Source organism: Panonychus citri, unplaced genomic scaffold (assembly GCF_014898815.1).
Source record: "Panonychus citri isolate SS breed McGregor unplaced genomic scaffold, ASM1489881v1 Contig00049, whole genome shotgun sequence".
NCBI classification, from domain to species: Eukaryota; Metazoa; Arthropoda; class Arachnida; order Trombidiformes; family Tetranychidae; genus Panonychus; species Panonychus citri.
In genome coordinates this window covers 449,796-472,679 of record NW_026515454.1, presented here as the reverse complement: position 1 = coordinate 472,679, position 22,884 = coordinate 449,796, and the positions used below count along the sequence as shown (strand labels likewise).

General features: G+C 32.2%; 3 protein-coding genes across 3 annotated transcripts in view; all 3 read left to right on the top strand.

Moving 5' to 3' along the window:
• Window positions 1-1,340: 1,340 nt before the first annotated feature.
• LOC128385415 (thymidylate synthase-like) lies at window positions 1,341-2,733 on the top strand. Its single transcript, XM_053344274.1, is given in 5 exon segments — window positions 1,341-1,413; window positions 1,416-1,874; window positions 1,965-2,065; window positions 2,137-2,283; window positions 2,370-2,733. Coding segments are annotated over 5 exon segments (903 nt in total). The 5' UTR covers window positions 1,341-1,355; the 3' UTR covers window positions 2,508-2,733.
• Window positions 2,734-2,854: 121 nt separating this feature from the next.
• On the top strand, window positions 2,855-9,110 carry LOC128385383 (nuclear pore complex protein Nup205-like). The gene is given in 9 exon segments (XM_053344239.1): window positions 2,855-3,036; window positions 3,146-3,291; window positions 3,514-4,963; window positions 4,966-5,109; window positions 5,112-7,573; window positions 7,648-7,854; window positions 7,921-8,182; window positions 8,317-8,615; window positions 8,775-9,110. Coding segments are annotated over 9 exon segments (5,076 nt in total). The 5' UTR covers window positions 2,855-2,990; the 3' UTR covers window positions 8,835-9,110.
• Window positions 9,111-14,975: 5,865 nt separating this feature from the next.
• Window positions 14,976-22,884, top strand: part of LOC128385504 (LIM/homeobox protein Lhx1-like) — a 52,253-nt gene continuing 44,344 nt past the window's right edge. The window contains exons 1-2 of the mRNA XM_053344379.1: window positions 14,976-15,192; window positions 15,416-15,624. Of these exons, the coding sequence (XP_053200354.1) occupies window positions 15,017-15,192; window positions 15,416-15,624 (385 nt within the window). The 5' untranslated portion in view covers window positions 14,976-15,016. The remainder of the gene's footprint in view (window positions 15,193-15,415; window positions 15,625-22,884) is intronic.

Genomic DNA, 22,884 nt, shown 5'->3' with positions numbered 1-22,884 from the left:
ATAGATTATCAATCCAACCCAATCAGCTGAGTTTCGGTTAATTTAATGGTTTCCTGTGGGAGTCATTCCTTACCCCTTGAGGCTACAATTTGCTTGATGAAGATGATAAATTAATATGGTTTCTCTCAATCAATCTCATTGATTACACTTGTTTCTCTCTCAATCAATGAGTTTTCATGATGATTAAAAGATAATCTCAATTTAAAGCTAATCAACAGGTAGAAAAAGTGAGAAAGAAAAAGTAAGAAAAACAAAATGTTAATCATAATTGAGTATGAAGATTGCGTGATTATGATTATAATGATTAAGTGGGTTGACTTTCTGGTCATCATTTAATTAACTATTAAGTCTAAATGAGACCAATTAGAGGAGAACCTTAATTAAGTAATTAGGTTCGTGTGTAGTGTTTAGGTAACAAGGTTTACCTTTGTTCAATTTACCTTTAAATTAAATTATCAAGTTTTCTCCTTTTTTCTTATTTTTAGGATTTAACTGATTGTTGTGGTTGATTTAGATAATCAGGGTTGACCGGATCATTCCATGTTCAACATTTTATTGCTACAAAACAATCAACTGATTGTAGGATACAAGAAGGTGATTAAGATCATGCGATTAGTCAATTTGATGATTAGGTTACAATTTCGTTGAATGGGTTACATCAAATAATAAAGGAAACATCAAACTGAGATCGTGATTAAAATATTGATCGAAAATGATTATTATCAACCAACTAAATTGTAACTTTTTTTTTGATAAAAATCAAAATAATTTAAGTCTAACAATCATTTCAATTGAAGTTAATTGTTTTCCATTTGGAAATATATTTATTTTTATAACTAAGGAAATTGTTTCATTCGATCAGGTGAATATTATTTAAGTTATAATGGAATTGTGATAATCATGGGAAATCAATTGAAATTATTATCAATTTGATCAGCGAATGGAAAAAAAGAGTAATTAAATCATCGAAGAAACTTTTTAATTACTAAGTTAATTTAATGTTCGAGCCAATGAACGAACTCTCGATTTGTCTCCATATTAACATATTCTGATCACTTTAGATACCAACCATGAGAAAAGGAGATTAACTACATTATATTCAACTAGTTATTTAGTCTTAATTGTTATCGCAATTGTCTTAATTGTAATGATTAGCCAAAAACAAAGGATGAAAAAGTTAAGCGGGAAATTGGTAAAAAAGTGCTGCCATCTGTTGAGAATCTAAGTTACTAAAAGAACAACAAAGAAAAAAATTTTCAAATTCACCATTTAATTGATTGTCTTGTTTTCTGTTTCTGTTGTTTGTTTGATTTTTTTTTAACTTTTGTTTTCTTAGATTTGATTTGGTGTTAATCATGTTATATAATGATGGGGATGTTCCTGGAAAGGAAGTGAATTCTGATGAACAATCTTATTTGATACAATTAAATTCATTTTAAAAAATGGGATAAAAAAAGAGGATCGAACCGGCGTTGGAACCATTTCTTACTTTGGTACACAGAATCGTTACTCTCTTGCCGATGGCAATTTACCACTTTTAACTACTAAACGTGTCTATTGGAAGGGAATTGTTGAAGAATTACTTTGGTTTATTCAAGGGAACACTAATTCAAAAGAATTGGCCCAGAAAGGTGTTCACATTTGGGATGCAAATGGTTCAAGAACATTTCTTGATTCTATTGGTTTCACCGATCGAGATGAAGGCGATTTAGGTCCAGTTTATGGTCATCAATGGAGACACTGGGGTGCTCATTATGTTGACACAAACACCGATTATTCTGGTAAAGGGATTGACCAATTGTCCCAAATTATTGAGAGAATTAAAACTAATCCAAACGACCGAAGGTTAATTGTCTGTTCATGGAATGTTTCTGGTGAGTTTACTTTACATAAATTCTCCTAATTATTACTTGATTGCATGATAATCTAATCTTTTATTTCTCTTCTTATTCTGTATTCACCAGATATTCCAAAAATGGCTCTACCACCATGTCATTGTCTATTTCAATTCTATGTTGCTGATGGTAAACTTTCTTGTCGACTTGATCAAAGATCTGGAGATATGGTAAATTAAATTCTCATTAATTCCAAACTCATGATGACCTTTAACCTCTTAAATTTTTTTCTCTTCTCTAGGGTCTTGGTGTTCCATTTAACATTGCCAGTTACGCTCTTCTAACTCACATGGTTGCTCATATTACGAATCTGAAACCCGGTGAATTTATTCATCAAATTGGAGATGCTCATATTTACTTAAATCATGTTGATGCTCTTGAAGTTCAGGTGAGAATTTGTCTAAACCAATTGATTATTTTTCCAAATTATTTACAAATATTCTAATTTCATTTCTTTTCTCTCAACTAATTTAGCTAACCAGAGAACCAAGACCATTTCCTAAATTGGTAATTAAAAGAAAAGTTGAAACAATTGATGATTTCAAAGCTGAAGATTTCGAGCTAATCAATTACAAACCATATCCAAAGATAGAAATGCCCATGGCTTTGTGATTTTCTTATGGAACTTTTATTATCCCTTCCAAAACAAACTGTTTAATTTGTCACAATTTTTTTTTCTCCAAAAGCAATTTAATCAAAAATTCATTCAATTTATTCAAAATCATTTTAATCACAAAACCAAAATGAGAAAATCATTTTCTCATTTAGATGAACTCATCATTTTTTAACCATTTCATGTATTTTCTTAAATAAAGAGGAAAACAAGCAAACCATTAAATATTATTGAAATTATTTTCATCTTATTAAATTCGAATACAATTAATTTAATTAATTTAACAAAAATTAAATTCTCACAATTTATTTAACAGGAAAAAGAATAAGAAAGATCGTAATGAGAATACGACCCCTCAATTCGCCGCTAGGAAACAAAATTTTTCGGTTACTCATTGAGTTTATTTTCTCAATTCTAATATTTGATTGTCGTTTTTTTGGTTAATTGTTGAGTGTTTTTCTATTGTTTGAACGATTAATTAGATGACCATGTCCTCGAGGAACACCGAGGAAACTAATGTCCACCTTGGTAAGTGATTCTTTTTAGTGTTTTCTGTTTAAAATCTTTAATGTGAATGTTACTTATTTTTTTCTCTTTCATATAAATTGCGTTTCTTTTTTTGTCTTATTGTTTAAAGATTCCAGTAGCTATTGGTGTTCATTAAAGCGTCTTAATGCTGTTGTTTCGCGAATTCGAACATGTCAATCTAGTGATCTTTTAAAAGATTTGGAACAATTACTTCAACATCATAAACCAGATTTGGTTTCATTACTTGCCAATGAGGTGAGTTATCACATTTTCTGTTGGAGGAAATTTTTAATCTCTCTCTTACCATGCCGTCTCTTTTTCTTTCTGATATTCTACTGATATTTAGTTATTTCTTTACATTATCTCATTATATTTATTTTCTCTTTGTCTTTGTCCTTTCTTTTATTCTTTCTACTGTTTAAATGGATTTTTATTTTAAATTCTTATTTCTTTTTTGTCTCTCTTTTATATCTAAAGCCACGAAATGCTGCTCACCGAGAAGCCGTCCAAAAAGCTTGTAAAGATGGAATCACCATCGTTCAAAATGAACAGAAAACCAATCAGGTTATTCCTGAGAAGGTGGTTAATGAAGCTCTCCTTTTATCTGATATGTTCAATTTAAATGAGATCATTGCACTTGAACTTTTGATCATGGGTACAGATCAAGAGGCGAGATATCCTGGTATGACTCGTGGACCCATTGCTGTTTTACTTTACTACGACTCAAAGCGAGTTTTATTGAGCACATTGAAAATTTTGGTTGACACTATTTCTGGACGTACTTGGTTATCTGAATGTAATGAAAATGCCAACAAATTAATTGAAACATTTGTTGGTCAATTGAAAGATGCCAATGTTGTTCAAAAATGTCTTGAAAATTTAGAAAAATTTGATGTCAGTTCGGAATATGATTGTCTTCTTATCAACAAAGCTCTTGGACCAGGAAAATACAAGAAACAAGTTTACAGTATTATAAAGGAGATTAAACAACTTTACGCCGAGATCGTTTTCTCTTTTGCTGCTCAATCAACTCTCAGTCAAGATGAATTGAAATCTCTTCTCCGAATCATCTCGGAAAAATGTGAACTCGATTCAAATGGATGTTTGGATTATATTGCAACAACTCTTCTCATGTCTTTACTTTATGTAATGGATACCTCATTGTTGAGAACTTATGATGAAAATGATCCAGCAATTTCTAAGAATTTGGTTGCAAAACACAAAACCCTTTTCGACGAGATCCACAAATATCTGGAAGTTGCCAAATTTTCCGTTGAAGGACTTCAAGTTATCATTAAGTTTGCCCTTCTCATTGCTTACAAAACTCTTTCCCTCTTTCTCACTGACGGTATGCCAGTTCTAGAGGGTGAAGAGGATAGTATGTATGATGATATCATTGAGAAGAAAGTATTTGAAACAATGACTCGACTTTTGGCTCAAAATCCTCATGTTTACAAGGATCGATTCTACCTGGTTTGGCTTCATGAGGTTCTATCAGATTTTATTGCCTTGTTCCCATTGAAAATTAAAGAGTTACGAGATAAAGGCGATGAAAGCGGTCGTATTATTGCTGTTCACATGGCTGAAAACATACAACCTCCTCGATATTTATCTCGAAATTTAGAAAAATTGTTATACCTCATGGCTGAAGTTTATTCTCATGATAACTTTGGATTATCCAGTGAAATTTGGAATTCAAGTAATGAGGAATCCCGACTCTTACCAAAGTACATTGCTTTCCGTAAATTTATTCGATCTTTGGTTGATTCATCTCTACCCCAAGTTCTCCATGTTCCAATTCTTAATTTGTTAGCCTCTTTTGCTGCCACTTCTCCATTTAATGTTTATAATCTTCTTAAACATCCTGGTCTCAACCAAACAACTCTTTTCTCTTTCGATCAATTTTTTGCCGTTCTACACAATTACCTAGTGTTCTTGGGTCTGACAAAATTGGTTCCGTTAACAATAGTTTTGGCTCATCTTCTGCTAGAATTTTGGCCAATTTTGGTTCAGTTAACCTTTCGCCCCTTGACTTGGATATATTATGCTCTATACTTCATCTTTTGGGTGCTATTGTAAAAATGATCGTAATTGTTGTGTATCAGTCGCTGAAAATCAACGTTACTCATGTATTCCAACTTTGGTTGGTCTGCTGATGGGACCTGTTCCTAGAAAATTGAAAGCAGCCATTTTATCATGTATCTCTGGATTCGCTAGTACAACTGCTTCCGTAGCTTTAACAATATGGATTAAAATGGACGTTATTCTACCTAAATCACAAATAGCCACCTCAACTTTTGCTAACTCTCGACGTCAAGTTACATGGCAAAGTGGAATTGCTTTGGAAGTTGAAGACATTGAACCAAGAAATGAAGAGTATCCAATAACCATTTCATTTCTTTCAGCAATTCATTCCCTGGTTAAGCATATACGTTACAATCGTCAACCCGCTCATCAATTTGCTCTCTTTGACTGTGCCGAATTTATTATAAATTCCATTCTTCTCAAATGTAACCATCGTTTCTACAAAATACCAGAGGAAAATTGGACAATTAAACGTGACTCTCTTTACATTTTATGTGACATACTAGAAATATTTGATCCACTTAAAGATGTTCCCGGTTTAAAAGCAGCTTTCTCAGTAATGTGGCAATTACTTCAAGAAAATGTTCTCTTCACCTGTATAATGGAAATGATTGAAGATATTGTCTACATGTTCGGTCCAGAACCTGGTGGAGGAGTTGAACCGGATCACAAAAATTTCGAGTTATATGAACAATGTATTCTCAATGGATTGAAGTTATTAAACCTTGTTGCCTTGAAAGAAGCAGATTTCATCCGAAATATTCACACTCTTCCTGGGTATCCATCGGCAATGCTTCTCACTCTCGCCTCTCTATTTTCCAATGTTAATCATCGAACTGGAAACATTGATAGACTTGCCACCTTAATCAAGGTAATCTCACTGCCATCGATTCCCGTTCAAGTTGAAAGTCTTCGTTTACTTCAGAATCTAGTCCGTTCAGATCATCAAATCTCAGAGCGTATGTTACTTCAAATACGCCCTTTCAGTGAACATCATGAAGATTATTTCATCCATGGGTTTGTTGACTGTTTGGAGGCTGAAGAAGATGAATTGTGTATTGAAAGCTTAAAATTCATCTTGACTTGTGTTAAACGAGACTCTTTACCAGGGGTCTATGGTTTCTCTCACAGAATATTGGGTTTCGATCGTAATAAAAGTAACCTTCGTGTTCCTGGTTCTTTGGGGCAAACATTTAATTCACTTCATGCGATGCTTGGATTAATAGACAATGTAGATGAAAATCCCAAAAAGAGAGCAATTTGCATGGAAATAATTTATACTCTCTGTAATGATGTGGAAATATCGGATAATGTATTACGTTTCCTTCGTACAAGTTATGAACTTATCGACCAATTTTTGGATACTTTACAAAAACAAAGATCAATCCGACAAAATAAATGGTTAACCATGGAAAATGTTTCCGAGATTGCCTGGTTCTTAAGGATACTTGCCATTGAACTTAAAACCACAGCTGAAAGTAATTTAAAATCTAATCGAGATGGTTACATTAAAAAGATTCTCGGTGAAAATGGAGACAAAAAATTGATCGATTTTTCACCAGAAATGGTTTTTAAACATCAACATCCGGAAATGTCTCAATGGGAGTTTTTCGATTGCAATGAACTTTGGAAAACTTTCTCAGAATGTAGCTCACCACCAGATAATGTAATTGATGTCAAAATTTTACACCAAAAGCTACTTTCAGAAGTGAACATGGTTGGTTTACAATTAGGAGTTGTTCAAACTAATCTAATTCAAAATGAAATTCAAATGATTCTTCAATATGCCATGGCTTTAAATGGTTCTCAAGAGCAACTCAACTCGAATACCCTTTACTTTGAAGGTTGGAGAGAACTGACTGAAACTGTGATCTCGGTTAAATGTTTGGACATTTATCCACAACCCGTTAAACCACGTATATTAATGGAAATACTTCAAGAATTATTATCTAGAGCAATTTCTCCGGACACTGTTGCCACACTGATAACTCCCATTTCATCAGTTATGCTTCTCTCTTCATCTTCACTTACTTCAGTCAAACCGGAAGCATCAATGAACAATCAAATTGGAGGAGTTGCCAGAGGAATCATGTCTCTTATGGAATCAACATCTTCCAATTCCCTTTGGAATCAACATAAAAGAGCTCGAGTTAACTTTTACGCTACCTTATTACATTTATATCGTCTTCTTCCCTCAGCATTCCTGTATGACCTTAAAATTGGTTCTCGATTATTGAAAAAACTATGTAAAGATGTTTTATCCGGACATGAGGTTACCAAAGTTCTCGCCATGTCTATTCTCAGTGAAAGTGAACTAACATGGGCTCGAGATCTTTCAAATGATGGAACCTTGAAATTACTTGTGGAAAGTTTAAAAGGCGACGACAAGGAAATCGTAGGCCAAAAATTTGACGTTCATTGTAAAGCTTTTTATGCATTTGATTCTAAAATGGTAAGACAAAATTAGTCCCTTTTTTAATTCTCATTCAAAATACTAACTGTCTTTGTTTTCTTCTTTACTTTTAGGCTCTGTTGATGAAAATTTGTACCGATGCTACTGGTGTTCGTATTGTCACTCACGCTGGAATTATTGAAACTTTATCCTCATTTACATCTTTTGAACTGTTCCCCGTTCTCCTTAACCAAAGTGACATATGTTACAAAATGTTTGTCTCCGTTTTGAGATTATTGTTAGTTTTATGCACCACCAATGATCGTCAATCTTACGAAAATGTAAGTTAAATTGATAATATTTAATCAACTTATTCTAATCCTTTTCTTTTATCTTTTATTTTACAGTTTTCCCAATTTTTCACCATTCGAGGATCCGTACTTTGTGATATCATCCGAATGGCATCCGAAATTAAAAATACAAATGAACGTTTAACTATATTAACTTTGATTACTGGTCTTTTATCAAAATTAGTCCATTATGTCAGTAAACCACTTCAAAGGTCTTACATGTGTCTATTAAACAATTACCTTGGTGTTATTGATACAAATGAAAGTAAAATAGTTACAAACATCCTGATAGGTTATGTTAAAATTTGTTCACAAAATGGTAAATAATAATTTCGCTGAACTTTTGTTTTCTTTGATATTCTTGTGAAAGTTATTTTCATCTTTCCTATGAAAATGAAAACTTTATCCATTTTCTAATTGATTTTTTTCTCTCTCTTATCCTTTCCCTTGCAGAACTGATCCCTATTTTAACTCCAACTTGGAATTATCGTATTTCATTTGCCAATGTTGATCCACCAACACTCGGTTCATTGGTTCTCATTATTGATGAAAATGTTGAAAAATGTTCCAACTCGAAAGATTTCATCCCAATGATCGAGGCGAGTCTCTATTTAGTCTGGCATCATCTTAACCTTTATTTCAACATGTTGGAAGTAAATTCAGAACAACGAGCAGAAGTAAATAAACTTAAAGCTGAATCAGCTGGAATAGTTAGTGATTTATTTTTCTCAAAAATTCAAAATTCAATCAAGGTAAGTAGCAAATTTTAACCATTAATCATTAACCATTTTCCTTAACTTCTATTTATCGTTGTTAATGTTTCCTAAAAATAACAACAACGATAACTTTTGATAACTTTATTACTTATTCTAATTTTATTTCATTATTATTATTATTTTTCTTTTACACAGGACAACAACTTTGTCGATGTGATGATCCGAAGGATTAAAAGAGTCATCAAGTTGAAATAATAAATAATCATGGAATCGAAAACCATCTAACACAATCATCATCCAAAACTACTACAATCTAACCAAAATATCATCATAAAGCAAAATATCAATACAAACAAAAAAAATAATGTTCATTATCGTTTTTTTTTTCCTTCATCTTTTACATCAAAACTTCATCCCCTCCTATTTGTATGTCAAAAAAAAATCAACTTGTAAACAACAACAACAACTACATCAATTAAATTGGGTTTCCATTTAACCTTTGCTACTGGATAAAAAAAAAGCAAAACATAATGAATGTGTTTTAACCAATATTTTCATTTCACTGAGACCAACAACAAATCTGAATGAAGGCCAAAATGAATACATTCAATCATTGTACCAGAAAGAGATAAATAGTGAGTAAGATGCAAAGGGAGCTTGATAATAAATGTTACTTATCAAGTGGTTGAATTACCGAACGATTGATGATGATGGTGATGATGATAAGTGTATACACAGCAAGATGAACAACAACCAACAGACACACACACTCTCACTTACATTAATCCTGCGTGTATTTTGCTTACTTAAAATCTAAGAGAGAGAGAGAGAGAGAGAAACTATGATCAAGATGATGAAAAAAAGAAGCAAAAAAGATAAAATAAATTGTATAGGTAAGAAAGCAGAATATGTCTTAAAGAGAAGGGGCCAAAACTCAAAGTGAAAAATAACTTTTTCTCTCCACCACCAAGGCCTCTCTTTCTTTCTCTCTCAAAGATGAGATGAGATGAAGGGATGATCAAGAAGAAGATTGAAGATGCTAAAAAGAAAAAAAGAGGAAAATAAGGAAAGAAAGAAGATAATATATAAAAAAAGAAAAATGTTCGATACGAAAAAACTATTCTTGCAAAGAGAATGGAAAATCTCAATTCGAACCAGATCAATATACTAGAATATGGATACATTGGCTATTGGACAGTGTCCATTTCGAGAGAAAGAGAGAGAGAGAGAGAGATACAAATCCCTCTTTTGTTAACATGTTAATACCTGGCAAAAGACTCTCAAGGAGTTAAGAAGAGTAATAATAACCAAAATCCACAAGATGATCCACTACACCAACAACTACATTCAGTAGTAATAATAACATTCACTATTGAACAACAACAACGACTCCTTACCTTTTTTTCCGACCCTGCGGCCACTTCTCCCTCATCGTCATCTCTTTTTTTCTCCATCATCATAATACAAACACCAAAACAACACAAAAGATTTTGCCCCATTTCTTTATCTTCATTTTTTTCTTCCTCTTCATCATCTTCATCTTTATCCTCATCACCCATGAAAAGCCGACAAAGGTGGTGTCTCTCTCTCTCTCTTTCTCTCTCTATAGGGTGGGTATATCGATTATAGTGTTACTCAATAATCAAAATGATGAAGATAAAGATAAAGATGAAGATGATAACAATAACATAGTTATAATCAAAATCCCTCAAAGGTTAATCTCTTGAAAAAAAAACTTTTTTCCTTCAAAACTAAACTTAAGATTATCAAGTTTTCCTGTTGCCTTTTTGCTCAATCATATGATGATGATAGTTAAAAGGTCAATAGCAATTGTTTGATAAGTAAATTGTTTGGTTTTCCTGTTCTTGTCAATGTGATTAAATTTGATTAATCAATTGTTAGTCAAGTGTACAAGCAATAGTTTTGAATGAATAATTAACTCGATATTTACGTTGGTCAAGTTTATGGTCATTTCGTTTGAAAATTGCCTTTCATTTAATTCATTTGATTGTTTTTCATTTCAAGTTTTGATTAGTTAATTAGTCGTTGAAATGATTAGTTGAATGTTCAGTTCTTATTCTTAGCAATTAATCAATGTCTTCATTAAATTGTTTCCATGTTCTTGGTAATTGTTTGTTGATCGTAAGTCACTCAGGTCGATCAACTTTTAGGTTCTAACGATTATTTTGTGACCTTAAAGTTTACCGAAAGTTTATCACATAGAATTGTAATCGAAAAGTTTGATTTTAAAGTTCGAATTGTACTTTTTTCTTCGAATTTTTTTCTATCAAACTATTCGATGATTAGAATTAATCAGATCAGAACGAGATTTCTTTCAGTACCATTCACTTGGCGGGGAAGGTTAAAGGACGATGAGAGTTGTCGCTTGTCATCATGTGTATACAACCTGACGATCTGATGATGATGTTGATCATTATTTTCATGAATGATTATAAATCATGTTCATTGATCACCAACATGATTTACTGATTTCATTTCTTGACAGTGATGATGGTTCATGATGATGATGATAAGGATAAATGGTGAGATTAAATATTCACAATGTCAAGTAACCATGACGATATTATCATGATGATGATCAGTCGAAGTTTTTTTTTTAAATGTTAAAGGAAACTGATTAGAGATTAACGTGAAGTAAAGGTAAGTTTAGGAGAAAGAGATGAAAAGAAAAAAAAATGAGTATCAACATCATCATCATCTTATGAAGATGAAAAAAAGGATAAAGAAATTAATGGTTGGATAACTTTTCGATATTCTGAAAGATTCGAACCTTTTTTTTTCCTTCTCCATCCTCATCTTCATTCTGGATTTTACAACATCGTAAATAGACAAACAATACTATGGAATGATGGAAATCATAACAACAACAACATGAAGAGGATGATAAAGTAAAGGTGGTAAAAAAGATGATGCAGAATCTGAGAGAGTTGGAGTGGGAGTAGAGAGGAGGAAAATAAAGTCTACTGTAAATATTGAAAATCTAAATCCTCAGGGGAAGATCGTTTTGTAGGTGAGTTCGAATCCGAGAGCGGACTCTCTCTCTCTCTCTCTCTTTGTCATCTTTATCTTCTTCTTGAATCCATCTTTCTCTCTCTCTCTTTCACTTTATCCTCATCTTTTTTTCTTTCCTGTGTATGAATCAGATTGAGAGATCTGTGATATATCCCTTGAGGAGACAAACAAAAGGATTTTCTTGGATTTCCCTGAGCGCGAATATCTTCTTCCTCTTCTTTCACTCATCCTTATCTTCATCATCCTTCTTCTTCTTTTCACTTTATCTCTCTCACTTCAATATGAGATGAAGAGATGTGGATGAAGTAACGTAACCGAGGATTGAGAATGAGAGAGAGAGAGAGAAAAGTGTTATCTCTCTGGTGGAATTTTTTTTTCTTCTTTCTCAATGAGAAAGTATCTATAAGACTAACATTAAATTCACTTTCTTACAGTTATTATTGTCTTTGTTTTTGATGAAGATGAAGATTCCCTGTTAACGATAACTCCCAAGACTGATGAAGATACGGATAAAATTGGAATAGCTTCATCTTTTTATCTTCTTCTATCATCATCTTTATAATCACCAGTCTCTTCACTTTCACTCTTCAGAATTAAGTTTCACCTTTAAGCTACCTCCAAGTTCATATTATGAGATGACAGATCTCTCTCTCTCTCTCTCTCTCTCTCACTCCTCTTGCTATTTCCTTATCCTGTTTCGGTGGATAATATTGATGATGATAAAATGGAAGAGAATGAGCATGATAACTTATTCTATTGTTTTATCATCTCTATCATCTTTTTGCTTCTAAGAAAATTTTCCTTCGTTTTTTGCTCTGAAAAACGATCTCAGTTGGTAAGAGATTTTGTTTTTTGTTCTACTTTTTCGTTCCTTCTCCACCCACACTCATCTTCCCTTTTTTTCATGATAAATTCTAGAAAAAGATGAGTATCAACTATACTGAATTTCCTTTTCCTTTGTACTATCATGCTCATCTTTCGATCGTCTTTATCTTCTTCCTCTTTTTTTTTCGAAAATTTTTTTCCTCCTTTTGATAGAAATAGAAACTTGAGACAATCTTGAAGTAGAAAAGAAGAAGAAGAAGAAGAAGATGATGATGATGATGATGATGAGGAGGAGGAGGAAGTGTAGGTCGAGTTAGAGATGGAAAAAAAGATTCAGTGGGAAAAAGGTGGATGAAGGATGAGGATCAAGAAATCTCTCCACAGAACAATACAGAAAATGGAAAGAAAAAGTAAAAAAGAGAAGAAAAAAAATATATCATGAAGATGAAAAGAAAAAGAAGATAAAGTTAAACCAGAATAGAAAGAAAGAGTTCTGTTTGTAGAAGATGTTTTCATCTTTTTATCATCATCTTCATCCCTCAGTTGGAATCGAAATGATGAAAAACAAAGTCTTCCAAAAAAAAGAGAGAATCAAAAGAAAGATGAAGATGATGATAAAAGAAGATGAAGTTTGTATAAATGTATTTTCTAGTTGATGAAAGTGAAAGTGGTCGATGAAGATGAAGATGAGAGAGAAAGAAGGAAAAAAAGAAAGAGAGAGAGATATATATATGAAGATGATGATGAAGATGAAGATGAGGTTAGGTGAATAGGAGGAAAAATGAATTGGGATATTTACCTGGAAATGAAAAGTGCCAAAGACACTCTACTTTTCCACCTCGCCCTTTTTTATCATCCTCATCATTTTCATCATCTTGACAAACCTCCTATTCAACCTTCCTATACATTTATATAAATACACACACAGGAGAGACACACTGAATATTATTCTGTTGTTCATCCTGAACTTTGTCTTGAACTTCATTCATATTCAGATAGCATGAATTGAGAGATGGACAAACAAAAAACATACTTTCATGACATTTCCTTGATAAAAGTTGAACAGAAAACAAAAAAATAATGAAAGTTTATCATGATGACAACTTATATATATATCGGTTACCATGAAAACGATCATGATGATGATGAAATAAAATTGTAAAAATTTCATTCTGATAAAATTGATCGGTTGAAAATATTGAATTACTCACAATAATAATAATTATTGTTATATGAATGTGAGTACATTGTATTGATAGTTGAGTTGATTCAGTACAACAAGAAAATGATGATGATTGAAAAGTTTGCTTCATGGATTCATCAGAATCTGAATTATCATCAGGGTGGATGGAGGAGGAAACAGAAATCCACACGTGATCTGAAGTTTCGTTGTCAAGTTATAAACTAATAACAATTTAGACATTTAATAGGAAATCGAATAGAACAAAAAAGTTTCATATAATATCGAGTTTCCTGTTAAACAGATGAGATGAAATATCCTTATGAAAGAGAGAGAGAGAGAGAGAAGGATGATGATGATGATACAAGGAAGATAATACTTGATATTTATCATCTTCATCATGATGAGAGTTTGTTTAACTCGCTTGTTTAATATAATCATTGGTTTGAGCTCGGAAATTTTTCCAATAACATCAATCGTACCGTTTCTTGGTCATCATCGACATGATGATGAGGATGATTATATGGATGAAGTTTAATCATCATCATCAAATATCATCTCATTGTCCTTTTTATGTACACTCTTTATCTTAACAATTTTTGCTAGGTAAACATTTAAGATGAGTTCAATCATCCTCATCATCATCATCATACTCATGTTGTAACTTGTGATACTATTACTGTTATTTTTGATGATTATCATGGTTCTTGAAATAAGATACACACATACACAGGTCATATCATCATGTTGTTATCATCCTCATGATTATAATTATATATTTTTATTGAATATGATAGTGAATCCATTCAATCAACAGGAAGAGTCAACCTTTTCAGTCCAAACCAATTTATTCACTTTTCCGGTTATCATACATATCGACTTACCAATAAACTCCCACCTCAACCTTTCTCCTCCTCCACCACAACCAAAACCACTCTCTAATTTCACCATGTAACCTCAGAATGGTGAAGAGAGAAAAATAGAGAATCCATCATGATGATATTAGAATAATAATAAGAAGAGAGAAAAAAAAACAAAAGTTCCAACCGATTGAAACTTTTTTTCGTAAAACAAGAAAAGTTTACTCTCGATTTTTGTTCAGCTTTAACATGTTGACCATTTCTCAGGTAAATTCAATTGTATTCAACTGAATATCATCATGATCGTTTTGTTATTGTTGTTGTTGTTGTTGTTGTTGTTAGATGAAGATGAAGATGAAAATGATGATGTAAAACTGGATAAACTCCACCTTCCAATACAAACTAACCAGTCTGATTGGTTGTATGGAAAAAAGTACAGGCGTGAACCAAAATTTTCACGCATTCGTAGTTGAATCACAATCTACTCTCAATGTTGATCAACTACTCATTGAGTCTGCAGTCCTTTTACCATTGACATCATGAAGATGGTTTCTTGTGCAGGTTGTGGTAAACCCATCACAGACCGTTACCTGGACAAAATACTTGACCGTGCTTGGCACACCCGCTGTGTCACCTGTTTTGATTGTAAGGCTGAATTGTCTGGTAAATGTTTTTCTCGTGATGACAAATTATTTTGTAAACAAGATTTTTTCAAGTAAGTTTTTCATGTTGATTGTTTTGAAAAAGTTTTTTCGTAAAGTTTTGTCCATCATCATCATCATCATCATCATCATCATACTCCTCATCGTCATTATCACCATCATCTGGATATCTCTATGATGACACCTTTATCTTTATCATCATTATCATCTTTATCCTCGTCATCTTCATCATGTTAATCTCTCTCTCTTTTCTGTGTTCTTTTAAATCTCCCTTAGGCGATTTGGTAAAAAATGTGCTGGATGTTCACATGGAATATCACCTGAGGATTATGTCCGTTGGGCTTTGAGTAAAGTTTATCATGTCCGGTGTTTTACCTGTGTTGATTGTCACAAAGAATTGTCCACCGGTGATGAACTGTACATTCTGGACGATTATCGACTTCTCTGTAAACGGGATTACCTTGCAATAAGTCGTCAAAATCGAGGTAAGATTAACGTTTACCATTTTTCTAATACTTTTCGTTCAAGTTAGTTTTCCAAAAAAAAACTTTGATTTTCTCATCTTCATGTGAGTTTTCATACCTACAAATACATGAGAAAATCAATTGAAATCAATCCAGGTAAATAATCACTTTTCTTTATACCATTATCATCATCATCATAATAATAATCATCATCATCTTAATATGTAATCAAACATTTTTTTTACCGACCTAATATCAAGTCTCATTGATTATCAACATTAAGATTTTTGTTGTTAAAATGTGAAGATGAAAAAAAAAGTTTCTTTCATAATAATAGGTGATGATAATGATAAAGTTATCATCAGAGTATGAGATTGAAGATGATAAGAAGGAGGATGATAAAGTCTTTCATTGATCACTATGATGATCATCATCCTCCCTCTGAAGGGGAAAAAATACTCAAACTGACCACTGGACAGTACAAACAATTGAGTAAACAGAACAACTGATCTGTAACAATAGCAATTTCTTCATAACGGGAATTATTTTCTCGTCTTCATCATCAATAGTGATTCAATTTGAACTTATGTCAATTGAAACAATTTAGCGGGAAAACTGCTCGTTGATTGTTTAATTGTAATCAACTGAGATTAACGTTACCTGAATATTGGAGGTGGAAAATTTTGCTTCTTTAATTTTGTTTTTTTTTTACTAGAAAAAAGGTTTAACCTTTAAAATGATGAGGATGATGATGATGATGAGATTGAAAAGCATTTATCATTGTAATGTATGCAATTAGTAATAAATTATTGGTACAATTATCATTAACTCGGAGAGTGAGTGAGAGAGTGAGAGACGTTGATAAATGATTAACTGAATAACAACAAGAAAAAAGTAACAATGAGCTCGAAAAGGCAACAACAATTTAAAGATGTAAGTTGATTGTTGTCTGTTAATCTTGTTTCCTGTCTATCGTTTGTTGTTGTTGTTTCTTTTCACTTGATTAACTTAGATTCTTAGGTTGTGTTGATGATGATGATGATGATGATGATGATGTTTGATGAGGAGGATGATAAAGAAAAGGATAAGTCAAAATCTAAGAGAGATGATGAAAAAAATAGCAACAGTAACTCCATTGGAAATGAAACATTGGCTTTCAAGACCAATGCCTCAGGTCATTTGTTGCAAAGCAACATCGTCTCCTGCTGATAATGATGATAAAGATGATGATGATGAGGATGCTCATCTTTTAGATGCTTTTGCTGTTATTTTTTACCTTTGATGATGTTTAGACGCGTGAATAGACTCGATATCCATTGGTGAGAGTCTATTCTTCATCATCATCTTCAGCTCATCCATTTTGTTTTTTTCTAATTTACTTTCGGTAGAGTTTATCATTTTCTGAAGAAGAAGAAGAAGAAGATGATGATGATGATGATGAGAAGAAGAAAAAGAAAAAGAATAAGGTAGTTAAGGTAAGAAAAGAATAGAATGAAATGAAATAGAATAGAATAGAAGAAACTGGGCGAGATTAGAACTCGAAGAATGTCTAAGACGAAACGGAAATTAGATCGATACAAAATATATTTTCTCTTCTTTATCATCTATTACCTTGAAGGATTTGGATTAAGACCTTAGATTATAGATCGTTAATCCATGTTTTAGAAAATCAATTGAACAATAACTGGAAAAGGAAACCAAACATTAACCAATGTTGATTATCAAGGGTAAACATGTAACCCGAATACAAGAAAACAACTTACCTGAGTTTCATTTTCTTGACCATTTACTGATGATGATGAGAGAGAAAGAGAGAGAGAGAGAGATACAAATATAACGCAAATATACAACAGAAAACAAGCAAATGTAACTTTTTTCTGGTTTTTTCTTCCAATAAAATCTACCCTCAGGCGATAGGAGTTACAGGAAAAAAATAATAAAGAAAAAATAAAATCTAAGCGCTGAGATACACATTCGGATGAGGTGGAGATGAAGATGAACACACAGGTAAAGAGAGAGAGAGATAGAAATTTATCTTCATCATTTTGATCTTCATCTGAACAATATTTCAAAGTTTTTTTTCTTCATCTTCTTCTACATCATCATCATCATCATCATCTTAAGATGCTTTTGTTTCAACCTTAGACTTTGCTTTCTGGAAGGCGGGTTTTTGGTGTAAGCGGGTTTCATGTCTTGGTTTACCGCGAACTCTCATAATAAGTTATTATTATTTATTATTATGATTATTTATTATTATAATGATAATAATGAAATAGTTTCTTGGCCTTGGGAGTGAGTGAGTGAGTGGGGAGGTGAAGTTAAAACAACAACAACAACAACCAAACAACCAACAAAAAGTAAATAACATTACATATCATTTATAATCATCATGATATTATCATAGTTTGAGGCAATTTTCAGGATGATAAGGATGATAATAATGTCCACAAGATGATAATATATATATTAATAGCTCAATGATCCCAATGTCAAGCCCTTTTTGTATCCAAATTAATTGTAATCAGAGTGAGAAAGAGAGAGAGTAAATAGATCATATTGATTAGTATCATAACAAATACCATGAATGATTAAAAGATGATAAAGATTAAGTTAATATATAGTGAAGATAATTGATAAGCTAATATGATTAACAAATTGTTAACACCTTACCACTTAATCTGTTGATTTTGATACGTATTCTTATCTTGATTGTCTACCTGATTATCATGTAATAATTAAGTTTACTCACACCTTTTGATTGGTTTTCATCTCGTTCAATTGTTAGTCTGGATCATGGATTCATGAGATTGAAAAGTCAATTGTTTCTCGGTGATTTTCATGGTTACCGATAACAATGAATTTTTCATTTCAATTTTTTTTTAAATCACGTTAAATTTATACACATACATTGTTATCATCTTCATCTCCATCTTCATCTTCATCATCATAATCTTGATGATCATTTTAATAGCTTCAAGTAATTAACCAATCACGGTTCTCAGGTGTAACCATCATGTTCATCATCATCAATGGCTACTCGTTTTTTTAATTGTTGTAGTTAATTTTTTTTTTGCTGTTTCTCCTTTAATTTTCATTGAACAACAATTCAAATCACTCAATTTTTTGACTCTCTTCACTGGGTACACATAATTTATCCCCTTAATTGTTGTGAATTGTGATTTATTAGACTCAATTATCATCATAATTATTTAGCTAAATTTGCAACTTCCTTTTCCAATATATATTTATTTTCATCAATACAAGGAAACAAACTGATAAATATTGTTATTATTTTTGTTTTATTTGTAATTTAGAATTGAAAATTTTCAATCAACTAATTATAGACCAGTAATCAACAGGAAAATTAATTTATCTTGGTGATCTTATCAAATGATATGGTTTTATAATTAAAATGATGATGTTGATAAGATCATATTAATGTTTGTTATAATAATGAAAATTTAATCAATGTTACAATAAGATGGTTTCATCTTAATTTAATTTAATTTTGATTGTAGTGATTACAAAGATGATTAAAAAAATATTTACAATAATAGGGAAACAATTGGGTTAGTTTGTTATTATTATATTCATAAGGATGAAGATGATAATGGAAAGGGACACAAGTCATGGGGAGTGGGAGAGGAAAGGAGAGTCGAGTGGGTGACAGTTACAGAGTTTAGTAGAGGGTGACATTGGAGAGAGGGTGTTGGTGGGATGACTGAGTGAGAGAGAGAGAGAGAGAGTCAAGAGAGTGTTAAATTAAAGGGTATAAACAACAAAAGGGATGAGGGAAGATAAAGAAATTAAGAGGGAGTTATCATCCTTGATCATCTTCGTTTTCATCATTCTTTGACTTCTTTCTTGTGACAGCAGCAAAAAACGATGAAGATGAAGATGAGGATGAGAAGTGTAGTTGTGCTTATTTTCACCCTTACCTGGGCTGTGACTCTCTCTCTCTCTCTCTCTCTCTCTCTCTCTCTCTCTCTCTCTCTGCAAGAAAAGTAGCAAAAAATGTAGGATTTTTTTACCTTTGCAAAAAATGGAGTAAAAAAGTTACCCAGAAAAAAAGTCAAGACTTTTGCTAAAGAAAAAAAGTTGCAAAAAGTTTTTCTCTTTCAGAGCAAAAGTTGCAAAATTTAAAAGAAGAAAAAAAAATCAAGTTTACCTGAAGAAAACTTTGTGTATGTGCATTACTAGGATGAAGAGGCTGAAGATGCGGATGATGATGATGATGATGAGTGTGATGATGTAAAGAAGCTGAGAAAGGTGAAAATGTTGATTACAGGTTTGGTTGGATTGTAATCGAGTCAACACAATTTTTTTTGCTTCATCTTCATCGTTTTTACAGCTACTAAGGGAGATGAAGATGATGAGTGAGCTGAGGATCTTCATCATCATCGAGTGAAGACTTTTTTTCATCTTCAGTTGTTGCTTTTTCTTCACGATTTCGTAGGTTAACTTATCATGTATCACCTATGATGGTGAAGAGTATGAGACTCATCTCCATCATCATGATTATCTCCAACTCGTGATAAACTGATAAGTCAATGTTTCCATTTTGTTCATTTCTATTTATCATCATCAACAACAAGGTCAATATTTATATGAAGATAAAGTGATTGATGAAATTAAAGTAAACTCTTATTTTTATGTTGGTCAATTTTTGTTATTCCTCTAAATTGATAAACTAACTGACCGACTGACGATTGACTGATTATGTTTGACCGGTCACAAGTTTCGGTCACACATGACGACCATTGACACAATTCCCTCCATCATCATAATTATTATAAAAGTAACAGTTCTAAGCTACTGTAGTACTCGAAGTACTTTAGAACTATTAGTTTGTCGAAACTTTTTCTTTTCTTTTCTTTTCTTCATAAATAATCATCATCTCCTCCTTTATCTCCTCCTCCTTCTTCCTCCTCTCTCTCTCTCTCTCTCTCTCTCTCTCTTGACCCGTTCTCTTCCTTTTGGTTAGTTGGTCATCCTCCTCTTCCTCTCCCACCCTCTCGGTCAACCGTAAGAAAAAACCTTAAAGAACTAGTCAGTCCTTTCTCTCCCTCCCTCTTCCTCCTGTGGTCAACTGGTCAATCTTTCTCAAAGAGAGAAAAAAATTCTAACAAAAGATTCATCAACATTCATTTTGTCCACTTCTCGGACATCAAGAGTTGTGACCACGTCAACAATCAAAATGTTTTAACCTACGAAACCTAAAAATAGAGGTTAGTCTTTGCTCTCTCTCTCTCTCTCTCTCTCTCTCTCATCAAAATCAACCCAAAAGGTTACTTATCCTAATCCCTTATCTCAAGATCAATGTTGTCATCATCATCTTCATCTCTCTTTATCTTTATCCTCTTTTTGTTTGGTATTATTATGGTGCCAATGTCCAAACGACTTAAAATTAATCCACCTTTTCATTGATCCAATTTTTGGTATTTGTTTGCGAGGAAAAAAAAAGTTATATATCCAAAACATAAAACGATCAACATAATCATTAAACAATTGGTTGTATCAACTTTAACCATAACTGACCAATGACCATTGGTATTGACCAATAAACACCAAAGATAAAACCTCAGGATAATAAATAGTTAAAATGATTTTAGAAAGAGATACAAAATAAACACTTTAACAATTGGCACTTTAAAGATTGTAACTGAAACTTAAAACTTACCTTTTTGTTGTTGTCATAATGATAAGTTGTGTTTACAGAGATGATGATAAGAGAGAGAGAGAGATGAAGATAATTGTTGTTTATCATCTCATTGATACTTTTACTGGGTGCTAATGCTAATATAATTGTCAAACTGACCAGTGTCCAGCTAAGCAAAAATCTCCCATCAATAGTTAACAATAAGAGAACAGAAAAAAAGAGAAACATTTTTCTTTCTCAGTCTTATTCTCTCTCTCTCTTTTTTTTCTTCTTCTTCCTTCAAATGTTTATCCTCATCCTAATCTTCATCCTTATCATCATCATATCATTGCATCTTAACTGGATTAACTGATCAAAAATCAAGAGACAGATTATGTTAGATTAGATTAGATTTGTAACTGTTACACCTCGTTTACAATTGTGACTCTGAAACTTTTGATTACTTGGAAACTGCAACTGATTTAAATTGTTTATTTGTTTGCATAACAAACTGAAGATGAGGATGAAGATAAGGATGATAAGGATGATAATCACTTTCTATTTACTCTCTATTAACTATTCATCTTCATCATCATTTGAATTTTTTCCTGGAAACTACAAAAAAAAGAGCTTCATCTTTGATCATCAACATAATCTCAAGTTTACTTGCCCTTTAGATGGTCAATTGACCCTCACAACATCATCTTTCAATGTATACACATACTCATTGACCTTAACCTCATTCTGATGAAAGGTCAACTTACAGAAAGATGATGATGATGATGATGATGATGATTGGTAAACAAACAAACTGTTCATCTCTTTTTCCCCAACCATATGATTTTCAAAGTCTAACATAATCAGTCAATGTCGTTTTTAAACAATCAAACATTAACTCTGTTGATTAACTAATTGTAAACTGATGAGGGTTCAGAAAATATTGAAAATTGAACTGAGTAGGAGGAGGTGATGGTGGTTATAAGATTGAGGGTGGGAAATAAAGCTGAAAAATACCTTTGGTATTATGAGTAACCTGAGTAGAGATGATGAAATTTACTCAAGTTGAGGTAACAAGAGTTTCTCCCTCTCTCCCTCTCTGAATGTATTTCCAATCAGCTAATTATATTACTAATTCATTAAAAGTGATTCAAATGAAGCTAATCAACATCTATCTCCCACCATCAGCATCTTTAATGACCATGATGATGATTGAAAGATGATCTTTTAAGCTTGGAAAAAACAACTCGAGGGTAAAGGTAAAAAATATAAGGTCAGTTATATATCAACGTGTAAGGTGTTGACTGGTTTGTTTTGGGTTTATGGTTATTTTGATCATCATAATAAACATAATCATCTCTAATCATCATTGATGATAAACTTTTCTTGACGGATGATTAACTTAATTAGGCTTAACAATCATAAAACAACTTACCTTAAACATCAACACACATACACACAAACAGATACATTAACTGAATAGACAAGAAGATGAAGTAACAAGAAAAACAATCTCACCTTTTAATACAAAGATTACCTGGATTACCTGGATGGAGATAAAAGATGAAGACATCATCATCATCAACAGGTAATAATATGTTAGTATGTGTGTATGGTAAAATCGAAGATGATAAAAAAAAGATGAT